This window comes from Gadus chalcogrammus, chromosome 10 (genome assembly GCF_026213295.1).
Source record: "Gadus chalcogrammus isolate NIFS_2021 chromosome 10, NIFS_Gcha_1.0, whole genome shotgun sequence".
Classification (NCBI taxonomy): Eukaryota; Metazoa; Chordata; class Actinopteri; order Gadiformes; family Gadidae; genus Gadus; species Gadus chalcogrammus.
Genome location: NC_079421.1, coordinates 17,970,748 through 17,994,541, shown reverse-complemented (window position 1 = coordinate 17,994,541; position 23,794 = coordinate 17,970,748). Strand labels below are relative to the sequence as shown.

The 23,794-nt window shown below is 43.7% G+C and overlaps 3 protein-coding genes across 8 annotated transcripts in view; 2 read left to right on the top strand and 1 right to left on the bottom strand.

The window, feature by feature from the left end:
- The first annotated feature begins 48 nt into the window (after positions 1-48).
- mtmr7a (myotubularin related protein 7a) lies at positions 49-10,989 on the top strand. The gene is made up of 14 exons (XM_056601095.1): positions 49-467; positions 804-926; positions 1,091-1,253; positions 1,668-1,825; positions 2,226-2,354; positions 3,330-3,464; positions 3,860-3,992; positions 5,791-5,900; positions 6,404-6,529; positions 7,764-7,813; positions 7,948-8,148; positions 8,569-8,703; positions 8,923-9,049; positions 9,451-10,989. The coding sequence occupies exons 1-14, from the start codon at positions 444-446 to the stop codon at positions 9,781-9,783; spliced, it is 1,947 nt and encodes a 648-aa protein (XP_056457070.1). The 5' UTR covers positions 49-443; the 3' UTR covers positions 9,784-10,989.
- A 172-nt stretch (positions 10,990-11,161) lies between these two features.
- Positions 11,162-17,901, top strand: cnot7 (CCR4-NOT transcription complex, subunit 7). 5 transcript variants are annotated; one of them, XM_056600448.1, is made up of 8 exons: positions 11,162-11,335; positions 11,696-11,779; positions 11,988-12,114; positions 12,468-12,661; positions 13,239-13,400; positions 13,875-14,019; positions 15,147-15,257; positions 15,905-17,901. In XM_056600448.1, the coding sequence occupies exons 2-8, from the start codon at positions 11,733-11,735 to the stop codon at positions 16,034-16,036; spliced, it is 918 nt and encodes a 305-aa protein (XP_056456423.1). In that variant the 5' UTR covers positions 11,162-11,335; positions 11,696-11,732; the 3' UTR covers positions 16,037-17,901. The 5 variants fall into 5 exon arrangements, with proteins under 5 accessions (XP_056456423.1, XP_056456426.1, XP_056456424.1 ...); XM_056600450.1 differs by having other exon boundaries at positions 11,163-11,271; XM_056600451.1 differs by lacking the exon at positions 11,696-11,779.
- The window catches only part of zdhhc2 (zinc finger DHHC-type palmitoyltransferase 2), a 12,679-nt gene continuing 6,388 nt past the window's right edge, over positions 17,504-23,794 (bottom strand). The window contains exons 5-14 of one of the 2 annotated variants that reach the window (XM_056600446.1): positions 23,404-23,473; positions 22,927-22,959; positions 22,336-22,456; positions 22,162-22,200; positions 21,835-21,967; positions 20,073-20,199; positions 19,552-19,641; positions 19,332-19,444; positions 19,168-19,243; positions 17,504-19,060 (exon numbers count right to left, since the gene is read on the bottom strand). In XM_056600446.1, the coding sequence (XP_056456421.1) occupies positions 19,203-19,243; positions 19,332-19,444; positions 19,552-19,641; positions 20,073-20,199; positions 21,835-21,967; positions 22,162-22,200; positions 22,336-22,456; positions 22,927-22,959; positions 23,404-23,473 (767 nt within the window). In that variant the 3' untranslated portion in view covers positions 17,504-19,060; positions 19,168-19,202. The remainder of the gene's footprint in view (positions 19,061-19,167; positions 19,244-19,331; positions 19,445-19,551; positions 19,642-20,072; positions 20,200-21,834; positions 21,968-22,161; positions 22,201-22,335; positions 22,457-22,926; positions 22,960-23,403; positions 23,474-23,794) is intronic. The other variant, XM_056600447.1, reaches the window with a different exon arrangement.

Sequence of the window (23,794 nt, the reverse complement as noted above, 5' to 3'; positions counted from 1 at the left end):
GTCACGATCGGACTGACGTTTATATTTCCGAGGACACACCCCCACAACGTGCTACTTGTCCATACAGTGGTTGGATGTGAAGCGACCCAAAGACGCCTCCGCTTTAGTCTATTTTCAGGACAAAAGAACCAATCAAGATTTAGTGGATGTGCATATTTATTTCCGTTTCCCCGTAATTAAACAATTAAACAGGCGTCGCGTCCCATGGTCCATATTTAGTTTATTCACACGACGCCTCTTATATGGCAGGCTCTAGGACCTTGTGGACGAATCTGGTTTTATGATGATAGGCTGACAAATATTATGGTCGTTTTACCTAAGGTTCGCAGAAGAATAATAATGATGCAAAACTCTCGGGCCGATATGCGAAGTGTAGCTTTATAATTAGCCTTAACTATTTTGTCACCGGAAATAGAACAGCTGTGAGACAGCTGTTTTTGGCAATGGAGCACATCCGACTACCAAAGGTAACCAATGTGTCTCTGATTTCAGTGCATACATTTCCAATTCCATACAACGTATGAAAGGACCCCAGCTGCACGGTTGCAGTGATTCATTCGATAATCCTTCGCAAAAGTGTCTTAGTATTTTAATTGAAATGATCTGGCATCGTGATGATAAGGGTGTGCGTGCCAGGTGGACACGTATGCACTCCGATTAATCCCGTTTTCTCACGACGTGGTCCATTTGTTTACCGGTAGGCCAACGTTCATTCATCGTGACCAGATAGTCCGTTCAGCGGCTAGCTGTAGCCTACTTCGCCCAGTGTGTTTGATTGTTTTTGTCGTATTCTCCTCATTCAGGCGGAGAACGTGAGACTTTTGAACAGGTTGAGTCCCAGAAGGTCCTGTGTGGGCACGCTCTACCTGACCGCCACACATTCTATATATGTGGAGAGCGAGACTCAAGTGCGCTCTGAAACATGGGTAGGCAAACAGTTACTCTCCCAACATGTGACTGTCCCACAGACCACATTGGCCAAGTATCTCTATATGCTGTAATACATGTTAAAGCACAGCATGCATTAGACTAGACAGGCGACATTGTTTGAAAGTGACCTTTTGGTCTGCCTTTCCTTTAATCTTATCAGGTGCTTCACAGTTTAATCTGCCGGCTGGAAAAACAAGTCAACACATCCACGGGGTCCCCACTACTCATTCACTGCAAGAACTTCCAGGTTCTTCATTTTGTCTTCCCTCAAGAGCAGGACTGTGTTCATATCCAAGCATCTTTACAGCGCCTGTCCCAGCCAGGTCAGTGCCATCCTAACCCAAGTCAAAGAGCCTGTTACACCATGCCACAAAACTACAGCTCTCCTATGTCGGATCAATCTCACTAGCCCTACAATACATTCATTGATCAGCCTGGGGATAGTTCCTCCAAAGTGGATTAAAACTAACTCATTTGGCTAACAACCAATACTGTGTAAAATCTTTTCAATATTGTTGTAGTTTTTCTAATGAATACCGTACCTGTATCTATTAAATCTCTACTATTTAGCTGTTTGGCTATTGTTAAAGTCATATTTATTAAATAGTTGTTACTTGCAAATCATATATTGCTTGTCGATTTTGTCTGCTCATTAAAAGGGTTCTTGTTCCTATGCAATGTGGACATGGCGTTTCATTTGTTGGATTGAGGTTTGAATCATGCGTGTTCCTCTTCAGAACAATATGAGGAACTATACTGCTTCTCCTACAAGCCCAACGTGGATGAGGCGGACAGGAAAGAGGAGTGGAGCTTTCTGAACCTCAAGGCTGAGTACCGCAGACTGGGAATACCCAACTCCCTCTGGAAGTCCTCCCCTGTCAACCAGAGCTACAAGGTCAGTAGCCCTTTGTCCCTGCTCCCATGAGAGGTTTACACCAGCTTGATTAAAAACTATCTCTGATTAATCATAGGTATGAAATGGGTTTGTGTCGTGGTTTGATTTGCCGTTGAACATTTCTTGCTAATTTGCCAACGAGCACATCGGTTCCTTTTTGTGAAAATGTTTTTGCAATCGGATCATTTGACCTTGGTTTATTCAATTTGGTTTATTTTATACATTGACGTGGCATTTACAGACATATCTGTATTCTTATTTGTATTTCATCAAAACTTTTATTTGCACCGTTTCCATTGGAGGCTGCAACGCCTGAACTGCCCTTCGTGGATTAATAAAGTCTCGCCTTTATATGGACAAATAAAAAAAAGCAATGTTGATGGGTGTGTGGTCCACCCAGGTGAGTGACACGTACCCGGCGGAGCTCTACGTACCTGAGTCAGCAACGCAGCAAGTCATCGTGGGCAGCTCCAAATTCAGGAGCAGGGGGAGGTTCCCCACGCTGTCCTACTACTGCAAAGACAACCAGGTACGCCCCACTGTTGGCCCCTTGTCGTTAAAATATTAATTTCATTGATATTTAATTTTAGTGAAACATTTATATTGGCAATGCTGGGTAGTTGAACCATATGCATTGGTCAAGATTTTCAATCAATGCTAAATATATATTCAACGCGAGTACATAAACATAAATATAAATGTTCATACGTTGAGATAAAGTGTTTGATATGGGACGTCCTCTCTCAGGAAGTACAAACAACAGCAGCAGCAGCAGCAGTTGATAGGACAGTTTGAGCAAGCCAAGAAAGACTAGGGGTAATCTAACCTCTTTAGATGATCAGCTCTAAATTTGTATTTTCTTTTACATTTGACTAGTAGGGAGTTATGTTTGTTGGGTCAACTTCCCAGGATTGAGGCTCGGTTGTGGTGCCCTCTGTGCTCATATTCTCTCGCTTACCATTTGTTCTCTGTGGTACGTGACAGAGAGGACCACTATCACTTACAAGGCCAATGGCCTGTCCCTAGGGTCCCTTCCTTTTAAATAAAACATGCATATTTGATTAACCGCCCCTTGAACAACCAAAAATAAAATGCTGGAGTCAGTGATGCTGTGTTATTCTACGAGCCTGCTTCACCCCAATTAAAAAAACATCGGAGCACTGACCTCGCTTTGGCTCTCTGTCCGTGTGTTTGGGGAATAAAGAGAGGCATGGCACAGTGAAGATGTGATGTTTCCAAGTGCAGAGAGCTATTTTGGTTTTCCTTGTTATGAACTATGAACTGCAATCATAGAAAGACGGGTGAATAGATGGATGGCTTATAGGTGAAAGATGAATGATAAGTGGTAGATGATGGATGAATAGATGAATGAGTGATTTGGGTGGATGATATGAATAGCTGCATGATACATTTATAGATGAATGACGGATGGATGGATGGATGGAAGGAGGAATGGAAGGATTAAAGCCTATATAATCTAATACTGCCTCTGGCTTCCCACTAGGCGGCCATCTGCAGAAGCAGCCAGCCGCTGTCGGGCTTCAGCGCACGCTGCCTGGAGGATGAGCAGCTGCTGGAGGCCATCCGGAGGTCGAACCCCCGCAGTGACTTCATGTATGTGGTGGACACCCGGCCCAAGGTGAGACCTTTTGGGGGCCCATGAATGGCTTTGGAAAACACAAGCTCCTAAAGTACTCTGATGTATGTTCAGGTGCGCTTTTATTTTGACCGACAGTGTTTTGCCAGCTGGGCAGAATGAAATTATGTATATTTATAAATTAATAAAATATTATATATTCTTATTATGTGTGTGTATGTATGTATGCATGTCTTTTTCCTGACCTCTTTGCGGGAAATCCGATTAATATTATTTGAACATGTATAATTGCATACGTAATGCATACTTGCAAGTATACTAGCTACGACATTTTAGAATGGTGTTCATAGTTTAAGTGGCAATCTTACCTTTTGAGTTATTTTTAAATTATATATATATATATATATTTCTAACTCTATTGTGTCATGTATTTTCAGTTAAATGCGATTGCAAATCGCGCAGCGGGAAAAGGCTATGAAAATGAAGACCACTACTCCAACATAAAGTTCCAGTTCATCAGCATTGAGAACATCCACGTCATGAGAAGCAGTCAACAGAAGATGCTGGACGGTAATGATCACCTCTAGACTAAATAACATATTTTATCTCGAGTGACATACAGTGAATTCAGATCATTGAAGGTGCTGTAGGTAAAACATAAGAGCTGTTATTTGAGTGTAATTTTTTTGAAATGGCATATCCTTCAGCTATAAGAGTAAGCAAAATATCTGTGATAAAATCTGTTTTACATTCACTGCGCCTGCTTCGTTAAGAACTAATGTCTATTCTAGACTGCTCCCTTGTAATTTCTGTCCAATCACATGTGCATGAAATGCAACACTTAGGGAGAAACGTAGGGAGAGAGGGACTGGACCTTTTGGTTGTTTTGTTTCAAAATATTACTCTCTTCTGCTATATTCTTACATAAAGTACACCTTGTTAAGGAGCAGGTAGGAAGGCTGGGTATTGCCCAAGACTGCCTACAGGTAAATGTGTGGACATGGATCTCTGTACCTTCCAACACTCTAACTAGTACAGTTGCCGAGGTTTCTGCGTTGGTGTGGACTGGAGGAGGTAACAACAGGACATCGTTAATAGTACATGAAGATTGCTACATCCTCACCTCGCCTCACCCCCTGCCAAACGGCACACATGATGTTTAGGTTTTCCTCAGTCTTATCATCACATCATCCCCACTCTGTACTACAACTCCACCGTCTCCTGTGGCTTTCACATGTACTCTGGTGCACTGCCTCTGCGCTCGGTGCCCGGGTGACCCCATAGGAGGAGAGTTTTCTGGGTAAAGTGCAGGGGTGTGCCTAGGAAGTCTTTGAATCCATCTGGACTTGATTTAGGAACTATTTTGGTTTCCTGGAGCGAACCTCATCCCCCCCCCCCCCCCCCCCCCCCCCCCAAGAGAGTCTGAGGGCGTGAGAAGGGATGATGGGAGTTTGAAAAAAATAAAGTTAGGGTTTGGTCTTAGTTGTGATAACTCTGTGCCCCCTGTCGGTGCTGGAGTAGGCTGCATCCTTCAACTTTTGATTGGCCGGGATTTCTTCTTTTTGGCTTTCGCTTTGAGCTCCTTCTCCCTTGATTTTCAATTGAAATTGAATTCCAAGGCCTTTTCTTCCCCACTGCCGTGTTGGTTAGTGGTTTCTTGGACTCCATTTCAGTACCAAGTAGTTATGTATTTTGTTGTGTATTATCAGTAAGCCGGAACCACACCTGCTCCCATTGGCAGATCCTCGGACTTGGAACTGCTGCTATTGGCGCCCCACGGGGAGCCAGTATTGTGATTGGCTCTCTGTTGAGTCAACACTTGTTCCCCGGAGGATATGCGCGGTCGCACATGTCAGCTGGTCATGTTGTCCACAGCCTGTAGGAACGGAGAACAGATGTTTTCGTACTCAGACATGCAGCGACAAGCGTGTCTCCCTTTTATGGGCGTGTGGAGTGTTTATGTGGCAATTTGTCATCTCTAAATGAATTGTCAACACACCGTCCCTCTGCACCCAGAGTGAACTATCAAATATTTACCCATAACTCCTAAAATGGAAAATGGAACTCGATACACGTGAGTTTTTCTAGAAAAACAAACTGAGGGCACGATGATGCAGCAATAGATGTGTATGCCGTTGATGTCGTAGCTGGACTTTGTCTCAACACACATTCGAACGAGAGGATCCAAACAAACTCAAAACCCTTACAGCAGTCAAGGAGAAACCTGAACAGTCACCACCAAGATGGTGACCTACATTCAGTCTTGCGGTTAGGATCTGGGTCTCCCTGGGAACGTGCAGGTTTTAATAAACTCTGGTGTTATCCAGTGTGTTTCCTGGGGCTGAGACAGCTGTGTTGTATGTTGCAGTGTGTGAGCTGCGGACCCCCTCCATGGCAAACTTTCTGGAGGGACTGGAGGGCTCAGGCTGGCTGAAGCACATCAAAGCCGTACTGGATGCCGGTGTCTTTGTTGCAAAGGTCAGCTTGGAGGGCTAAACCATCCCCTCCTCCCTCTCCTGTCTTGTGTGTGTGGATGTCTGTGCACGTGTGTGGATGTCTATGCAGATGTTTTTGTGTGTGTGTGGATGTCTGTTCACGTGTGTGTGGATGCCTGTGCACGTGTGTTGATAACTGCACATGTGTGGATAACTGCGCGTGTGTGTTGATTTCTGTGCACGTGTGTGTGGAGATGTCTGTGCACGTGTGTGGAGATGTCTGCACGTATGTGGATGTCTGTGCGTCTGTGTGTGTGTGTGTGTGTGTGTGTGTGTGTGTGTGTGTGTGGAATTCTGTGCGCGTGTTTGTGTAGGTGTCCGTGCACGGGTGTTGATGTCTGTGCACGTGTTTGTGGATGTCTGTGTGGACGTTTGTGCTTGTGCATGTGCACGTGTGGACCTCTGTGTATGTGCACAAACATCCCTGCCGCTCACATGTCACTGTGGCTGTCCTGGTGATTCTGCCGTGGCTGTGTCCGTCCGCAGGCTATCTCTGAGGAGGGCGCCAGTGTGCTGGTCCACTGCTCGGACGGCTGGGACCGCACGGCCCAGGTGTGCTCTGTGGCCTGCGTCCTGCTGGAGCCCTACTACCGCAGCCTCAAGGGCCTCATGGTAGGACACCAGCCACCCCTTATGACTCCCTCTGCTGCCAAGCAGGTCAGGGGTCTCGAGGCACTGTAGAGCCCGGCTCTAGGAATGCATTCAGTTGGAAGGCATTTCAGTGGCTACCAGCTTACATGACTTGACTGTTATCGTTGTTGTTTTTTTTGCGGCGATCAAAGCCATTGGAAATCAGTGCTAGTATGTGTGAGATACTTAACCGATAGTTAAGAAATTATATGTATGAAGTATTGTGCATCCTACCTCTATTTACTTTAATCACTCCTGGGGAGAAACTTCGGGGGGGGGGGCAGACGTGAGGATCATGAGGCAGGTAGAGTTCTGTGCTGTGTTTATAGTGTCACACAACTACACTCACTACTCACACACACATGGACGTCGAAATCCCCTTCAAGATGACTAATCGTACTAACTACCGACTGCAGGCTGTCAGATAAGCAGCCAGATGCCTCTAACCCTTCCTGCTCATTAATTACCTGTCTGGATCCACTGTAATTGGCTTTGAAAATAATCCATCTGTAAAATGGCCAAATGATAAAATTAAAAACGTATGCAATAACTGTGAACATGTTCTCCTCTTATTGAGCCCTGACCAGAGCGTCTTTGGAGGTGTGGAAGTCCCCGAAAGTTGCTGCCCCCAACGCAGTACATTTTCAACCCCGGTTTCCATTAGAACATTTGTCGCACCCTCATTTCTGTGTTGACGTCTCTTCACTACTAATCAGATTGCACATGGCAGACTTGGCTTCCCCCCCCGCCTTCAGAAGGGGGTCAGCGGGTCTGCGTTTCTTGGTCTGGCCGCCTCCTTTCTGACTAGGACTATGATCTCTGTAACCAGGGGTTTGTTCCACAGGCAGCTCAGGCAGACTAAATTCGATGGAAATCCTCTCCTCAGGGGCTTGGGCCCCTCACGCAGAGGGTAAGGGGTTCATGCGTTCCTCCATAACCCCTGTTCTCCCACTTTCTCTCTCTCTCTCATTCTCTTTAGATTAAAAAAAGTAACGACACACAAAATACATTTCTTGTGCTTTGTGAAAATCGAACATTGTTTTCCTGTTCTTAGGTAGTCATCGAGTGGGAATGAGTCTCACATAGCGTTGTATTCCTGCACTCAGGTTCTCATCCGGAGGGAATGGGTCTCCCATAGCATTGTATTCCTGAAATCCGGTTCTCATTGAGAGGGAATGATTCTGTATCTCACACAAAATTGTATTTTTGTACTTAGGTTCTCATCGAGAGGGAATGGGTCTCATTCGGACACAAGTTCTCACACAGGTTTGATGTTCTTTTTAAAAACATATATATATTTTTTTTTTTTAAAGACAAAGTGCCTCTTTCTAACACTGTCTCCCTGTCTGTCCCTCTGTCCGCCTCTGTTTCTCCCTGACTCGGACTCCTTCTCTCTCCAGGTGTAACCACCTGGACGGGGACTCCAAGGAGGTGTCCCCGGTCATGGACCAGTTCCTGGAGTGTGTGTGGCAGCTGACGGAGCAGTTCCCCTGCGCCTTCGAGTTCAACGAGCGGTTCCTCATCGCCGTCCACCACCACATGTACGCCTGCCAGTATGGCAACTTCGTCGGGAACAACCAGCGAGAGAGGCAACAGCTGGGGTGAGCCTGCGTCACCACGGCAACCGTGTCGTATGGGGTCCGGCCTTGTTCTCGGGCTGGGTCCAGACCCACAGTAGAAGTCATTTGATGTCGCACATGAGAAGTGTGAAATACTCAGAGGGGGCTCAAACAGAAGAGACAGTTTAGTCATTGAGCAAACAAACGCCTTCTTTCTGATAAATGTAATTAATGCGTGTAGCCAAACTCTACAGGGATCAGGGATGACCTACTGGATGACTACGGACATTGGGGTTTGGTCCCCACCGTCAAACAATACCCTCTCGTCTAGACTATTCTGCCCTGTTATTAAAATCGTCATGGAGGGTTTTGGCTGATTACCTTTTCCTGTTTATTGGGTTGTTCCCTCTCTTTCATGGCTCTTGTTTCTTCTTGTCTGACCTGATTCTGCTCTCTTGATAGACTACGAGATAAAACCCACTCCCTCTGGAAGCACCTGTGGGACACTAAGGGTGACTACATCAACCCACTGTACAGAACCGACAACTGCCAGAGCCAAGGAGTTCTCCGTCCCTCTACCGCCCCCTACTGTTTCAAGTAAGACACAACAAGAGCAAGCAATAATGCCTTTTTTCATTCAAATTGTTTAAAATGATGCCCTGTGTGTTTTTGATAACCGATCTAGAACGGTTACCTCCGAGACAATGTAACCGTATAATCTAAAAAACCTATTCCCTGAAGAAGTGTGAGATACTAATATCAGGGTGGAGACAAAATTCATTGGAGAGGTTGGCTTTAAATCATCCATGTCTGCAGGTTCTGGAGCGGTTTGTATAACCGCTTCGACCGAGGGATGCACCCACGCCAGTCGGTGGAGGACTACCTGATGGCTGTCCGAGAGGAGACCGTGCAGCTGGAGGAACAGCTGGCATCACACAAAGAGGTGAGAGGCCAGCGCCAGAGTGGATCCTAAGCAACTTTCAGTCAGTGTTTTAAAGCCGTTGTAGGGGTTGCTCAGAGTATCCTACAGACTTCACTGCAGACATTGGGATTTGAAACCAGAACCTTTAAGGCAGGAAGCCCCAATAACTTGCAGGTGAACAATACCCGTCAGGGTGATCAAACCATGGTAACTAATATTCCTCTGCTGCCATCGGTTATGATGCTGTATATATAAAAGCGTCTGCTAAATGCCCTAAATGTAAATGTATAGTTCTGTAACCCACGAGACAATCCTGCCCCATCACTATACCTTTCTCGCAAGCGGTATATAGTGGTTTAATATTTATCTGAGGCGGATTTTAATTTATTTTTTATTATTCATTTGTTTCCCATTTTCAACAGCAAATTGAAAAGCTGGAAAACAAACCGGAATGGACCGGTGAGGCAGAGGAGGGGCCCCCCTTGTCGTGGGGCCTGGCCCCCGGGGGCTTCGTGCCCCAGGCCGGGACGCCTCAGGACTACAGCGGGGGCTTCATCGCCAGCAGCCCCTGTCAGCAGAGGTCCCCGGTGGACGGCCTGGCCTTCACGCCTCCCCAGAACCAGACCTCTGAGGCGGACCTCTCCGTCGGCAGCGAGCAGGAGTCTGGCATCGCCGACGTAAGCTTTAACTCTCAGCTCAGCGAGGAAGGCCCCGGAGAGCCCGACCCGGACGATGCTGCATACTCTGCTGCCTGAAGAAAAAGTTGTTTTAAAGAGTGGGGCGAGAGTGGTTGAATGGGTGTGCAAGCTAGCAGCTGCCTAGGGGCCCCTCGAACAAAGTATAGTGAGGATTTTTGATGCTGAAGGTTTATTTTGTTAATGATTAGCCTATATTGGCATTTAAATGTGTGTTTTGTGTTGAACGGCCCCGTGCAGGGTTGCTTTTGGTGTCCAATGTTGGTTTATACCATTTACTGATGTTAAAATTGCATTTATTTAATCAGGGCTTGATCAAAGTACCATAATTGTTCTTTGTTATGGCCTAATAATAAAAGGGAGAACTTAATGCAATTGGGAGCAATGATCAAAGGTTTGGGGCAGATATTTCAAGCTCAGCACTTTACCTTAAGTACGCTCAATGGCAATTAATAGGTCCTACCTGCTGAACAAATATTTCTGAAGAGTATGTATTAAGACTGAAGCTATATGTTGTACAGTAACATAAAAAGGGAAATCAACGTACCTGAATACTTACTGAACCTAGCTATTTGAATGTTAAATGCACTGTACAAATCAGTTCACCACTGTGTAATCAATATTGTATAATGTAATTATATAATCTGGTATCTGTATTATTACAAGTGCGGTTGCATTTCTAAATTCACAAAAGGGTTTTGGTCCAATTTACTCAAGATTATTTAAATCCCCTGACATTTCATCATCAGAGCTCTGAATATTTAACATTCATCCAAATGGGTTTGAGTGTGTGGGTCTTGTGTTGGAATGTGTGCTCATGTTAATAACTAGGGCTTCTTAAAGCCGGATGACGAGGCAAAGTAGGCCTACAAATAGATCCGAGGTGATCACACTTATTGACCTGCTACTGAACCACCTAAAGAAGGTTGGAGGAAGAAAGAGGTCCATTTGGTCACTAAACTGCTGATGAACACTTAACATGTGTTTGTATGTTTTGATTTTTTTTATTCACATTGTTATTGTCATCTTGGAATCCTATTCGTCGCTTCTGGCAAAACCAAAGGTTTGTCTAAATGTTTTGGAAGTTTTAAAAATTATATTAAAGCGCTCCCATGTCTGTAAGCTGCAGCATTGACTCTTATTTTATTTCCTTAAAGTTGTCATTGTCCTATTCCTGATTAAATGTATTTGAAGATATTCAAACCGTGTAATTGCATAACTTGTCATGTACAGTGCTTTCAAAGCATTTTAAACTACCTGGCTTATCATTGTGTTTATTTATTTTTTGGGTTGATTGAACCAAATATATAGTCATAATCTGAGATACGAACACAAATACAAAGATAATCTGATGTGCATGCTGTACGTCTTAATGTAAATAATAAGTGGGCGGAAATATTCTTACGCACACATAGATGACTTAGGACGCCTACGTCATGACGTTGTCACGTACTAGGTTCTGACTATGATGGCAGCTCTAGGCTGATATCGATACAACACTGAATGTAACTATTTAAAAAAGTTAGTAAACGCCCCTGATAAAACAAAGTAGGTAACATTTGAAGGTTTTTAATAGTATAAGAATAAACATACCCGCCCAGTCTGGGGAACGGTAAGTTCACGTAGCCTTAGTAAGCTTTTTAATGCCACATTGAGGCGAGGAAGTGGCACCGACTTTGTGCTCCCGGTGTGCTGCTGCTGCTGCAGCTGCCACTAGCTATTTGCATGTTTTGCACATTCATACGATCGTTGCCGAGCTAGACAACCGCTTAAGCAATGACACACGTCTGAATGACCGATCCTACTGAGAGCATTTGCCAATTCACATCCAAATGTTTCTTGAGCAAGCTAATTGCTACCTACCACCTAGCTGCACATTGTCAATGGTATGGTGAAGAGCTAACGTCTTGGAAGCCCACTGGGTGTCTGACAGGCTCTGACAATACCCTGAAACGATCCTTTGATATCATAGGCCGACGACTGCTTGAACAACTCCTATTTGATATAATATGGTCGTCGGATACAGGTTGCCCCACTGGAAGGAAGACGTTTTAAAGTTAAGTGAGCTCGTCGTTTAGAGGGGGCACTTAAACCCTGTGAACTGATGCTGAGAGGGGGGGGTGGGTTACATTTGCTGCAATTGACACTGCAGTGACATGTAGGCCTACCGTCCTTTTTGAGTGGCAATATCAACTGTCAGTATTTTCTCAGGGTCAAAACTTGAGCTCCAAGTTGTCCCTTTGTGCTTAATGCTTTGTATGTAGAAGCGGCACTATGCCCGCTGCTACTGTGGATCACAGCCAAAGAATATGTGAGGTTTGGGCCAACAACCTGGATGAGGAGCTGAAGAGGATCCGACATGTTATTCGAAAGTACAACTACATTGCAATGGTGAGGCATGCCTCTCTTCTCACAGCATGTAGAACGTTTGTTAAGAACCACTTAAGACACACCGGTAATAATGTAAAATATTACAATAGCATACATGATTAATAATGTTTTTCATCAACTGTCAATGATGTTCAAATGTACATTGTGCGTCAACATTTCTGTTACTCATATTGTGCACATGGATAGATTATTTGTTTACTTTTCTATCTCTTTAATTCTTAATGCTGTCCGGTAAAGTCTAGGATAAAAAAAGTAATTATCTCTTATCTTGTTATCCTTTTCAATGAATAATCCCAGAGATCAGGTTGTACGGGTTGTCACATATCATGCATTGTAATATTTTGTGTTACTAGGACACAGAGTTCCCGGGTGTAGTTGCCAGGCCGATCGGGGAGTTCCGCAGCAACGCTGACTACCAATACCAGTTGCTGCGCTGCAACGTTGACCTTCTAAAGATCATCCAGCTGGGTCTCACCTTTATGAATGAGGAAGGGGAATATCCACCTGGAACGTCCACGTGGCAGTTCAACTTTAGGTTCAACCTTACGTAGGACCTCATTTTTATCCCTCTCTTGTTTGTTCGTTTTTCTGTTAAGCCGCTTATTCTTTTTTCATTCTCTTGGTGTAAGTCTATTATGGAAGTTCCTGAATTCATTTTGTAGAAAGATGGAATATGGTAAGCGAACGTTCATCTGCTTGCCATGAATGCACTAGATGGTATCTGATGTGCGTATTGGTTAATTTAAATAATGCACTCATGTCATTGAAGCTCTCTGTTTGGTGGCCTTTCTGGGCCTAAATTCAGAAAAGTAATTTAACAACCATAGGATTATAGAAATAGATATTGCCAGACTATATTTGAAAATGGTGCCTAAAGGTTCTGCTCAAATATGGAAAAAAAACACTTCAGAATATCAAACTAGTTACATTTATAAAGACTTTTTATAGACTATCATAGTATTGATAGAAAACAGTATTTTGCGTCATTCATATTCATTCTAAAAGCGTTATTATCTGAACTCGTACTAGTTCTCAAATGTTCTGCACAGGTTGAGGTTACATACAGCCATCATGATGACTCCCTTTCCCAGAATGCACCATTTTCTTCTGTGTTCTGTCCCCAGAGAGGACATGTATGCCCAGGACTCCATCGAGCTCCTGACCACGTCGGGCATTCAGTTCAAGAAGCACGAGGACGAGGGCATCGACACGCTTTACTTCGCCGAGTTGCTGATGACCTCGGGGGTGGTGCTCTGTGAGGGGGTCAAATGGCTGTCCTTCCACAGGTAGGCTTCCTCCCAAAGACCCCTTGCATTTCGCTATTTGGTGATGATCCCATTTTGTGTCTGCGTTGTGGGATATCTACTACCGGTCAGATTTCAGTTGTGTGGATAAATGTGTTGGTTGTTGGTTGTTTTCCTTTCTTGTTTTTAAAGGTTAAGTGTTGACCATTAAGTCCAGTGGCCAGTTGATGCATCAATAGAGTTTAAAGCAGGATATAATGGAGGTACATGCGTAGGGGTATCCAGTTATTATGCACACGGCTGCCCTCTCTCATTGGTCAGCACAGTCCATCATTTTGTGTGATGCTCTATAAGTGTCCCAAGGCACATTTGAGTGTACGGAAGCTACGTTGTTTAGCAACTACTGTTAGCATATTGATCATCAAATGGTGATTGTTGGCTATACGAGAAACGGACTACTTATGATGACCTTGTTCTTTTTAAAAGCCACCGTGTGTGTATGTGTGTGTGTTTCAGTGGCTATGACTTTGGATACCTGATCAAGTTGCTCTCTAATGCTAAACTGCCTGAAGAGGAGGTGGATTTCTTTGAGATCCTTCGCTTATACTTCCCTGTCATTTACGACGTGAAGTACCTCATGAAGAGTTGCAAAAACCTTAAGGTAATGCATCCCTCCAAACATTCTGAGTGAGCAGAGCTTTCAGTCTAGCGCTAGGTGAATTCACTTCACGTCGTCGTGACACATTGAGCATGGAGTTAGCGTTGAGTGTAGGCCTCGGTTCTGTAACCAGAGCAGAGGTTAACCAGGAGGTAGCCAGAAGGTACTCAGTGCAGCGTGGGTATCACCAATTGTTGGCTGTTCAGAAGGAGACACGTGATACATTTTGTGTCATGTGGTTAAATGTAGACCTAATGTGATTGGCTGTAGTCCTCCTAATTTGCTTATTGGGATTAATGACCTGTTATCTCATCTGAAGTGTGGTAAATATTGATTGGCTACTGGAAATCAGGCAATCATTCTCAGAAAGACGGATGGTAGACAGGCAGTTGCCAGACCGTAACCAGAGAGTTACCATGTGGTAACCAGGTGGTTACTTGAAGGTAACCAGATACATAGCGAATGGTAACCAAGATAGTAACCAGAATGTACCAAATAGTAACTAAAAAGTTGCCATTATAGTTACCCAGGAGCTAGCCATAGATTAACCAGGTGGTAACTAGGCGGTAACATGATGAAAACCAGGAAGTCACCAGACAGTAAGCCGGTGGTAACCAGATAGTAACATGATGAACCAAGGCGGTAAACAGACAGTGAGCAGGTGGTAACCAGATAGTAAGCATGTGGTAACATGATGAACCCAGGAGGTTACCAGACAGTAACATGATGAACCAAGGCGGTAAACGGACAGTAACATGATGAACCCAGGAGGTAACCAGACAGTAACATGATGAACCCAGGAGGTAACCAGTCAGTAACATGATGAACCAAGGCGGTAAACAGACAGTAACATGATGAACCCAGGAGGTAACCAGACAGTAACATGATGAACCCAGGAGGTAACCAGTCAGTAACATGATGAACCAAGGCGGTAAACAGACAGTAACATGATGAACCCAGGAGGTAACCAGTCAGTAACATGATGAACCAAGGCGGTAAACAGACAGTAACATGATGAACCCAGGAGGTTACCAGACAGTAACATGATGAACCCAGGCGGTAAACAGACAGTGAGCAGGTGGTACCGGCAGGTGTGCAGCAGCAGGTGACCGCTGGGTGTGGTTTGGCAGGGAGGCCTGCAGGAGGTGGCGGAGCAGCTGGAGCTGGAGCGGATCGGCCCCCAGCACCAGGCGGGCTCCGACTCCCTGCTCACGGGCATGGCCTTCTTCAAGATGAGAGAGGTAGGGCGGAGGCGGCTTTGTATCCGTCCTCTTGGAAACGCATGCAACGTTTTCTGAATCGACCGCGTTTAAACCGCAGTCCAGCTCCTTGTACTAGCCTTGGCTGAAAAGTGTATTTGTTTTATGCTGAGATCGAATATGGTGGACAGACAGGTAGTTCGGTGCCACGTCTGGCCCTCAAAACGGGTCGGTTTCGGGTCAAGTGGAAGCCACCAATGCTCGCAAGGAAAGCAAATGAGGGAGTTTTAGTGGGTGTGGGTGTAAGGAGGTGTTGGCTGCCCAGAAAGAGCTACATGACAAATACTGAGTCATATAATATCATTTTTAACAAAGGGTTCATTTTGAACCCTTTATTGAATGTATACTTTTTTGCCTTCATCTTTAAAACACAAATGTATATTTTAATCCACATAGATTATTAATCCATAAAAAAACGTATCACAAATATTTGACCGAACACTTTGTCCTTTATGAATCTTAAATCTTAAATGTGAATATTAATCAGACTAAACTGTGTTTCAGACTGATGATTTTGAGGATTATGATGACGATAATTTGCCTCTCCCACCACTGTCCACATTTCAAGGGGGGCTGAGTTGGGGGGGGGAAATCCCACCCCTGTGGCCTCACCTTTGACTTTTTCCTAGATGTTCTTTGAGGATCATATCGACGACGCTAAATACTGTGGTCACCTGTACGGCCTGGGCACTGGCTCTGCTTACGTTCAGAACGGAACAGGCAATGCTTACGAAGAAGAGGCCAACAAACAGCAGTCATGACATCACGTCGGAACCTCTCCCCCTCTCTCCCCCCACCCCCCTCCTCTCCCTCGACAACGGATCGCCCCCCCTCCAATCAGAGCGGAATACCATCGCTAGCGGATCATTCTGGAAGCTGAAAAGCAGACTTATTCTAGAACCGCTGTCGCCTCCTATGCTCGGCTCATTGTAGAGGAACTACAAAAATGGCAGACAATGAGGAAAGGAAAATCGAGAGCGGCGTGCCGGGAGGGCTGGCAGCCGGTCGGTCTAGTTAGATGTAATGTTTAACTCTGTGGGTGGGTACGAGTGGTACGACAAACAAGCAGGATTTTAGTTCTCCTAAAATGTTCTGTAGACATTTTGCACTTTAAAAAATACTAACCAGATCCTGATTTTATATGGAAAGCTGAAATAGTTTCTGGTGTCGTCTTTGTTGCCTTTTTGCCCCCATTTTACACGTGACTTATTATCTTAATCTTGAAGCTATCTTGTTTTCTTTATTTTGTCTTCCCACCACAAAGCTCAGCCTTAACATTGGCTCTATGCTCATGTTTAGCTTTAATTTATTCCATCAGGTCCTGATCCGCTTGCATTGATTAACTGACCCATTGGTAACGACAGTTGTTGAGTGAACGCGTAAAGTAGTTGTCCATTTATCAGACGTTAAAAGTCTCAAGTTATAACCCTCTAGTATAGCAAAGCGATATTGGGTACTTAATTCACAGTGTGTTCACATGTGCGTAAGACTTGGTGATATTTGCAAGTATTGTGATAGCCCACAATACATTTTCTGTGTGGGATCGCAATAACCAGGCTCTGAACTCAAATCCTAAGAGATCAACAGACATGGACTGTTCTTTTTTTCTATTGTGTGTTGATTGGTTTTCATTAGCACTTTTTCTGGTTGATGATCGTTTGTTTCAACCGACATGAATAGACATGACCATAGGAGAGACTTGAACACTTTATCGTTAAACACAGCTAGTGGTAAAAAGAAACCCTTTTTCCACAAGGTGTCCTTGTGCATCAACATTTAGAGGAATTCGACCCATTTTCATTTTTAATTGAAATGAAGGTTTTGTAGAATTTTAGTATAGTAATAAGAGAAAGTTACTTTTACTCATCAGAGAGAGAGAGATGGAAAAGGAACATTACCTTTTAATCTGCCTCTAAAAGCACCTTGGACTTTCAGTGGAACACATTCAACATTGTAGCTCTGTTCATTGAATGAAACGTTATTTTGTGCTGTTAGTTTATGTACTGCTTCACAGTCGACCCATGCTGCTTGGAACCTGCTGCATGAACCAAGACGTTTGAATAAATGTTGTTGTTGAGACTACTTAGAGCTTCCATGGACATTGATTGAAGTGTGTGTGTATCACAACCTGTTGACCATCAGTGTTAGGATATGGAAATGTATTCAATTGATATATATTTTTTTCCTCATCACATCTTTTACAATATGTAAAAGATTTCTTTCTTTTTTAAATATGCAATACTTAAATAAATATGGTTTTGTAAATAAAGGCATGGAATTTTTATAACACTAAACATTCTGGATTGTTTTGGAGTCCTTGTGTTGTGTTTTGCTCTATTCACAGCATCATACTGTATATCAGATACATATAAAAAGCCATTCTGTGAGAGATGGAGAATATGACCTCATTTTATTTTCACTTTGTAAGCCAGCACAACTGAGTGTTCATGAACCTAAAAATGAGGTCGTCCCAAGTCGGTTTGATAGAAAAATATAGACACCATACAGCATTTCAAAACAAGCAAGTACTTATCACAGGAAAACTAGTTTAACTATTTCATTGAAATGACCTGTGTGAGAAATAAAGAATGGTCAGAAAGTACAAATTTAACAAAGCACCCATAGCAACCTTTCTTTATTTCTGCAATACATTCAGTAATTGTCCTTTTTTTCACAATCCGATAAGCCTAAAATACTCATTGCGGCTCTTGCTTCCACTTTCAATACATTTGTGGAAAAATAAACCAATCAAATAAGAACCGCTTATGAGCGATTCCCGGTCGAAGTGACGCCTCTGGGTGAAAACAGACCAGGGAACATTATCTGGCAGTGTGTGGTGGAAACTATGCCAGACCTACATGCACTATCTGGCATAGGGAAGCCAACTGCCGTTATACAGAGAAATACAAATTAACAGTGTGTTTGTGACAGGGCGACACACGCCCTCACTCATACGGTCACATAAAACCCAAGCAGTCAGACAACGGAGCCCTTGTTCATAGATTCACTAAACAGCTTCACACACTCATCACAAGCAAGAGAGAAATAATAACATTGTCCTGCATACAGTTCAATACGGCAAAGCATTTCGATTTCACTGAGATCAAGCATGCACTGGGTTCATTTTTTACAACACTTTGCATGTAGATGATGTGGTCAGGGAGAGGGGGGAGCCCATCCCAGATTCTTTTTTATATCACTCAAAAATGCAGAAGAAACTACACTGACATAAAGGCCTTCAACTGGAGACTCCCATAAAACCCAAATGTCACTGGAAGCTATAATGTGCACTGTTTCACAAAACCAAAATGTAGCATTCATTTCTACCATTAAACTCTTGCATGAGCAATCAAAGAAACGGGGTCTAGATTTACCCAGCGATGAGCAACCCTTTAAACTGTTGAGCATTCATGGTGTTATCAAAAGCAGCTTAACCAGACTAATATTCATATTATACAAAGTGCAAAACCAGTAATTACAATACTGTGCTTAACAAATGGACAAACTCAAAGTCTCATATTCTGGAATGCAGTTCCTGTCCCTTCCTTTTCAGGAACTGAATGGGTTAACCTGTTTGTGTCCTTTGTTGTTCACTAGTTGACTCTTTTAAGAGGTCTCCGGGTTTGGTCTATTGTTGTTGTTGTTGTTGTTGTTGTTATTGTCGTGATTTCTGCATATTCTGTGTTGATGAAGTAAACCTTGTCTGACGCATACAGCTGTACGCATTATGAACGACCACAGACATCGTGTCACACCACATCACGTCCTGATAGGCACACCCAGGACTGGGGAAGGAAAGCATTAACCGATTGGACCAAAAACACTCATCATGTTTAGTTTAAACATCTATAATAGAGCGAAGATTGAATTGAACTACATTTAGGATACTTACGTTTAGGGTTACACGTCTTGATTCTGAATAGAAGCCTACGCCTCATGTTCTATTATCATTATAGGGTTGCTGGTACCTGCAGGAAGACACAGGTTAAGTCAAATCCACTGTTCTCTTCTTTTAAGATGGGATAAAAACAAGCAAGAATGGAAACGATCGTTTACCATTCCTCTCTCTGTCCTCTGCACTGTCACTCTCTATCCACGAGGGGGTGCTGCTGAGCAGGCGACTCTGAGACTCCCTCAGTGGCTTGGCTGGAAACTGGATTTCCGTTGCACTATAAACATTAACCAAGCAAAAAGATAAGTAAAGAGGACTGAAAGAAATATTCCATAACAAGATTAGCTCCCTTTAATTAATTAAACAAAATCATGGAACACTTACATCTTGTTAGCGTTGTGGCCTTCAGGGGAACATGGCTGCTCTGCGTCCTGGTTGACCAGACAGGTTGGGAAGGAGCAACCATCTCCTAGACTGAGTCATGAGGGTAACCTTACATTACAATGCATGTCAAATTACCCAACGATAATTGCCTAAGAGTCATGTCTGTTCTTTATTAAACAATCATTCACAACACAGGGCCATGATTGTGTTGATGCTATTCATGTAACAGAAGTTTTTTTTCCGGGCAGTGATTAAAAAAGTAAGCTGTTCAAGTAAAGTTTCTCTAATAATTATGTGGGGTGAAGGGTCGCCACATTTTACAAAATGTTGGTTCACTCCGCCCACAACACAAATTAGTAATCTCACTCCAAACTTACAATGAAACTTGGCAACCCTGCCTATACATATGCCAATTTGTTTTAAAGGGTAAGCTACATGCTTAAAACCTCAAAAAAAAATGTCAGTTGCTCTGCTTGAAAACGACAGAGGTGAGACTCTAGAGGAGATGTCATCGTTTTTACCTGGAGAAGACAGGAAGAAGCCAGTATCTCCTCTCATCCCCGAACACCTGGCGGAAGTTCTTGCTGGACCCCAGACCGAAGCCGTTCTTGTCGGTTCCGTGGCGGAAGGCAGGGCCTCGCACCGCCTCTGAGAGACACCGACACAAGCTAGAGTTAAGCTTTGCCTACTTTACGTTTCTCTTGAAATAATACTCCCGTTGAATGTCTTTAGAATGTTTTCCAGTGTGGATCATGCTTATGTTAAGCCCCCTGAATAGCCCTTGTTTGAGGGGTGCAATGCAATGTAATTAAACTTGTCTTTCCTTGCCTTAAACTTTTATTTACTGGACACTGTGATTTATATTCTCGATAAAAATTAACATGAAGCGCTCCACAGTCCTGTGGTATCTAGTATCGCATGGCACTGCAATTGCCTTGGTTAGGGGTTCAAATCTCCACTTAGGACGCCCAATAATTGTATCGCTCATGGTATTTTAAGGGTAACTGAATAAAAGCCTTACTCCTTCTTTCTACAATCCTTCACCTTTCATCTTCATGATGCGATATTACAACTAATTATATTATCATATCACATTTTGATGAATTTGAGTATATATTTTAAAGCTACGGTAGTTGGTGGACACTACTACCACCAGGCTTGATTGCTATTCCTGTGTGGGCATCGTAGCACAGGCTAGCGTAGCAGCAGGGGGCTAACATATAGCAAGGGGGCTAACATGGCAGTGTCCATTACTAAGCTGCTTAGCATCATAGCATTACAGTGTAACGCACCCCCTTGATAATCCACTCTTCCAATCAAAGACAAAGTGTTCCACTGTGCCCACATAATGAGAGAGCTATGTTTAATAATGTAGTCTTTATTAAATCAGGGCATTGATAAGGGCTTCAGTTAGATGCTTCTAACCCATAGGAGGGTGGAGGTAAAACAGATCATCATTCATATTACTATTTATTATTTTACCATTTAGTCTGCCTACCTCACAGATGCTTGCATCCAAAGCATTACAAATAGAGATACAATGTCGCTAAGAAGCATGTAGGTTAAGGGAATCTTGTTCAAGGATGCCTACAGCGAGACCTGGGGTTCAAGCACAGAACCGTTCGATGTGGTTGAGATGGGAGTGTGTCTATGTTCCCGGGGTCCTATGTTCCTCTCTTTGTATGAGACTGGGGAACATAGGACCCTTTTTAAAAAAAAGGGTCCTATGTTCCCCGATATGTATGTGACCGGGGAACATAGGACCCTTTTTTGAAAAAAGGGTCCTATCATATGTTCCCCGAGCGGGGAACATAGGACCCGGGGAACACAGGACCCGGGGAACATAGGGATGACCCCGTTGAGATGCTGCAAGCAGTATTGGAGAATAAACATCTAGACTAGTGTTAAGGGTACAGGGGGCATAATTGGGTGGCATCTAGTGAAACAGACTTGGCATAAATTGAACATGATATTAAATTATAATATAATATATAAGTATGTTTTTGAGAGTGATAATCCCATTAAAATAAGACGGTTCAGCTGGTTGCAATCTGAAATCTTGCCACTAGATGGAACAAAGCATACACACTGCACCTTTAAGCCACTTTGACATGGCATTGTGCACAAATTGGAGAGCGCACACACGCACACACACACACACACACACACACACACACACACACACACACACACACACACACACACACACACACACACACACACACACACACACACACACACACACACACACACACACACACACACACACACACACCTACCCACCCAGTGTAGATCTGTTCTTGCAGACCAGCCAGCAGTGGTAGGCGAACAGAGAGGCCAGGCTGACGGAGAACATGGAGGAGGCAAAAAACAGGAACATGATGTGGAACTTGCCTTGCGTGTCTGGAAGTCCGTTCTGGAGAGGTCAAAGGTCGCAAACGAAAACCAACAGGTCAACACTCAGAACGTACCCAAGTACCCCACAATTAGTTAGTTAGTGAGTTAGTCTAGCTAGTAAATTGAATTGATTTACTCTACAACCAACTAGTCTTCTTATTAATTAATTGTTAATGCTGTTTTAGTGCTACTCATCATCTGATTGGCTCATACCAGGTATTCTTTCAGACGATCATGCGCTCTACCTTCAGCCTTGCAAAGCAAAAACATAAATAATCAAAGTATTCAATATATCATTTGCTGAAGGAAAATTCAGGATTTGCCACCAAACACCAGAGACAGCGAGTGCAGGCACATGAATACTATACTGCGTGAACCACTACTTACCGTCCAGAATCGGATGAAGTATTGAAGATCTGTGGCAGTGATAAATAGGCAGTAGAGTAAGGAGTAGGCCAGGAAGAGCATGAAATACTTATAGTTGGAGAATCCAACACAGTTGTTTACCCTGCAGGCAGGACGGAAATCAAATTATTCAGGTTAATAAGGATCCAACAATCATTCAATTGATCAATCAATCTATCCATCTATGTCTGTCTGTCTGTCTGTTTTTCTATCTTTCCACCAGTCTATCTATCTGTCTGTGTACCTCTCTACATAGAATATCAGTCTACATATATATATATGGCTCAATGTTGTGTCACTGTTCATCATGTAGATTATGTGTTTATAATTTCAATGTTTGATGCATTGTTCCAACCCAAGGCTCTTTGCGATCGCATGGTGTCATTATGTTATCAACAATCTGCTATCAATACAGGAGTCTTCTTATACACGTTACCCAGAAACCTGACCAATATGAACACCACAATCCTAGCCCACACACAAAGAGAGCTGAGAATCCACCTCATGCTAGCCCTAGCTACAAGAAGCCCTAGCCACTCTATTTCCCAAATGATAAAAGATCCTCATGCTTACCAGGGACAATGGTGATCCATCTTCAGAATACATCTGCAACACAGAACAACAAAACACAGCACGGGTCAGTGAGTCCAATGTTTAAATGTGTGTGTAAATGTGTGTGAGTGCATGTGTGTGTGTGTGTTTATGCACATGTGTACGTGTATGTGTGTGTGTGCGTTCGGTGTGTGTGTGTGTGTGTGTTTATGTGTATGTTTATGTGTATGCTTCTATGTGTATGTCTGTGTGTGTGTGTGTGTGTGTGTGTGTGTGTGTGTGTGTGTGTGTGTTGTGTGTGTATGTGTAAGTATACGCGTACGTGTGCGTGTGCGTGTGCGTGTGTGTGTGTGTGTGTGCATGTGTACGTGAACGCGTTCAGTGTGTGTGTGTGTGTGTGTGTGTGTGTGTGTGTACGTGAACGCGTTCAGTGTGTGTGTGTGTGTGTGTGTACGTGAACGCGTTCAGTGTGTGTGTGAGTGTGCAGAGAAGCCATACTTATCACAGACTGAGCAGTGATGGCATCGATCAGGCTTGAGCAGCTGACAGCGGTCGCAGAAGCGGATGGCTGTGAAGAGACGACGATAAATTCCCCGCCACACAACAACACTCAACACCCAACACGCCACCATCGGTAGCAGACTGGCTGACTGAGGCCCAGTCTGTTCTCCGACCACCAGCTTGTATGTGAACGTACTGTAAATATTTGACGAATTGTTATCCTCTCGAGCAGATGCTTTTAACTAAAGTGACTTAAAAGGGGAAATTGTTTGAATTGCTAGAAGGTTTTAGGCATTTTTCTCCGAGATGCTTTAGGTTAGATTGTTCGAGTGTGGACATTGGGGTTTGAACCCAGAACCTTTACTACTACACACTACCCCATCTCTAG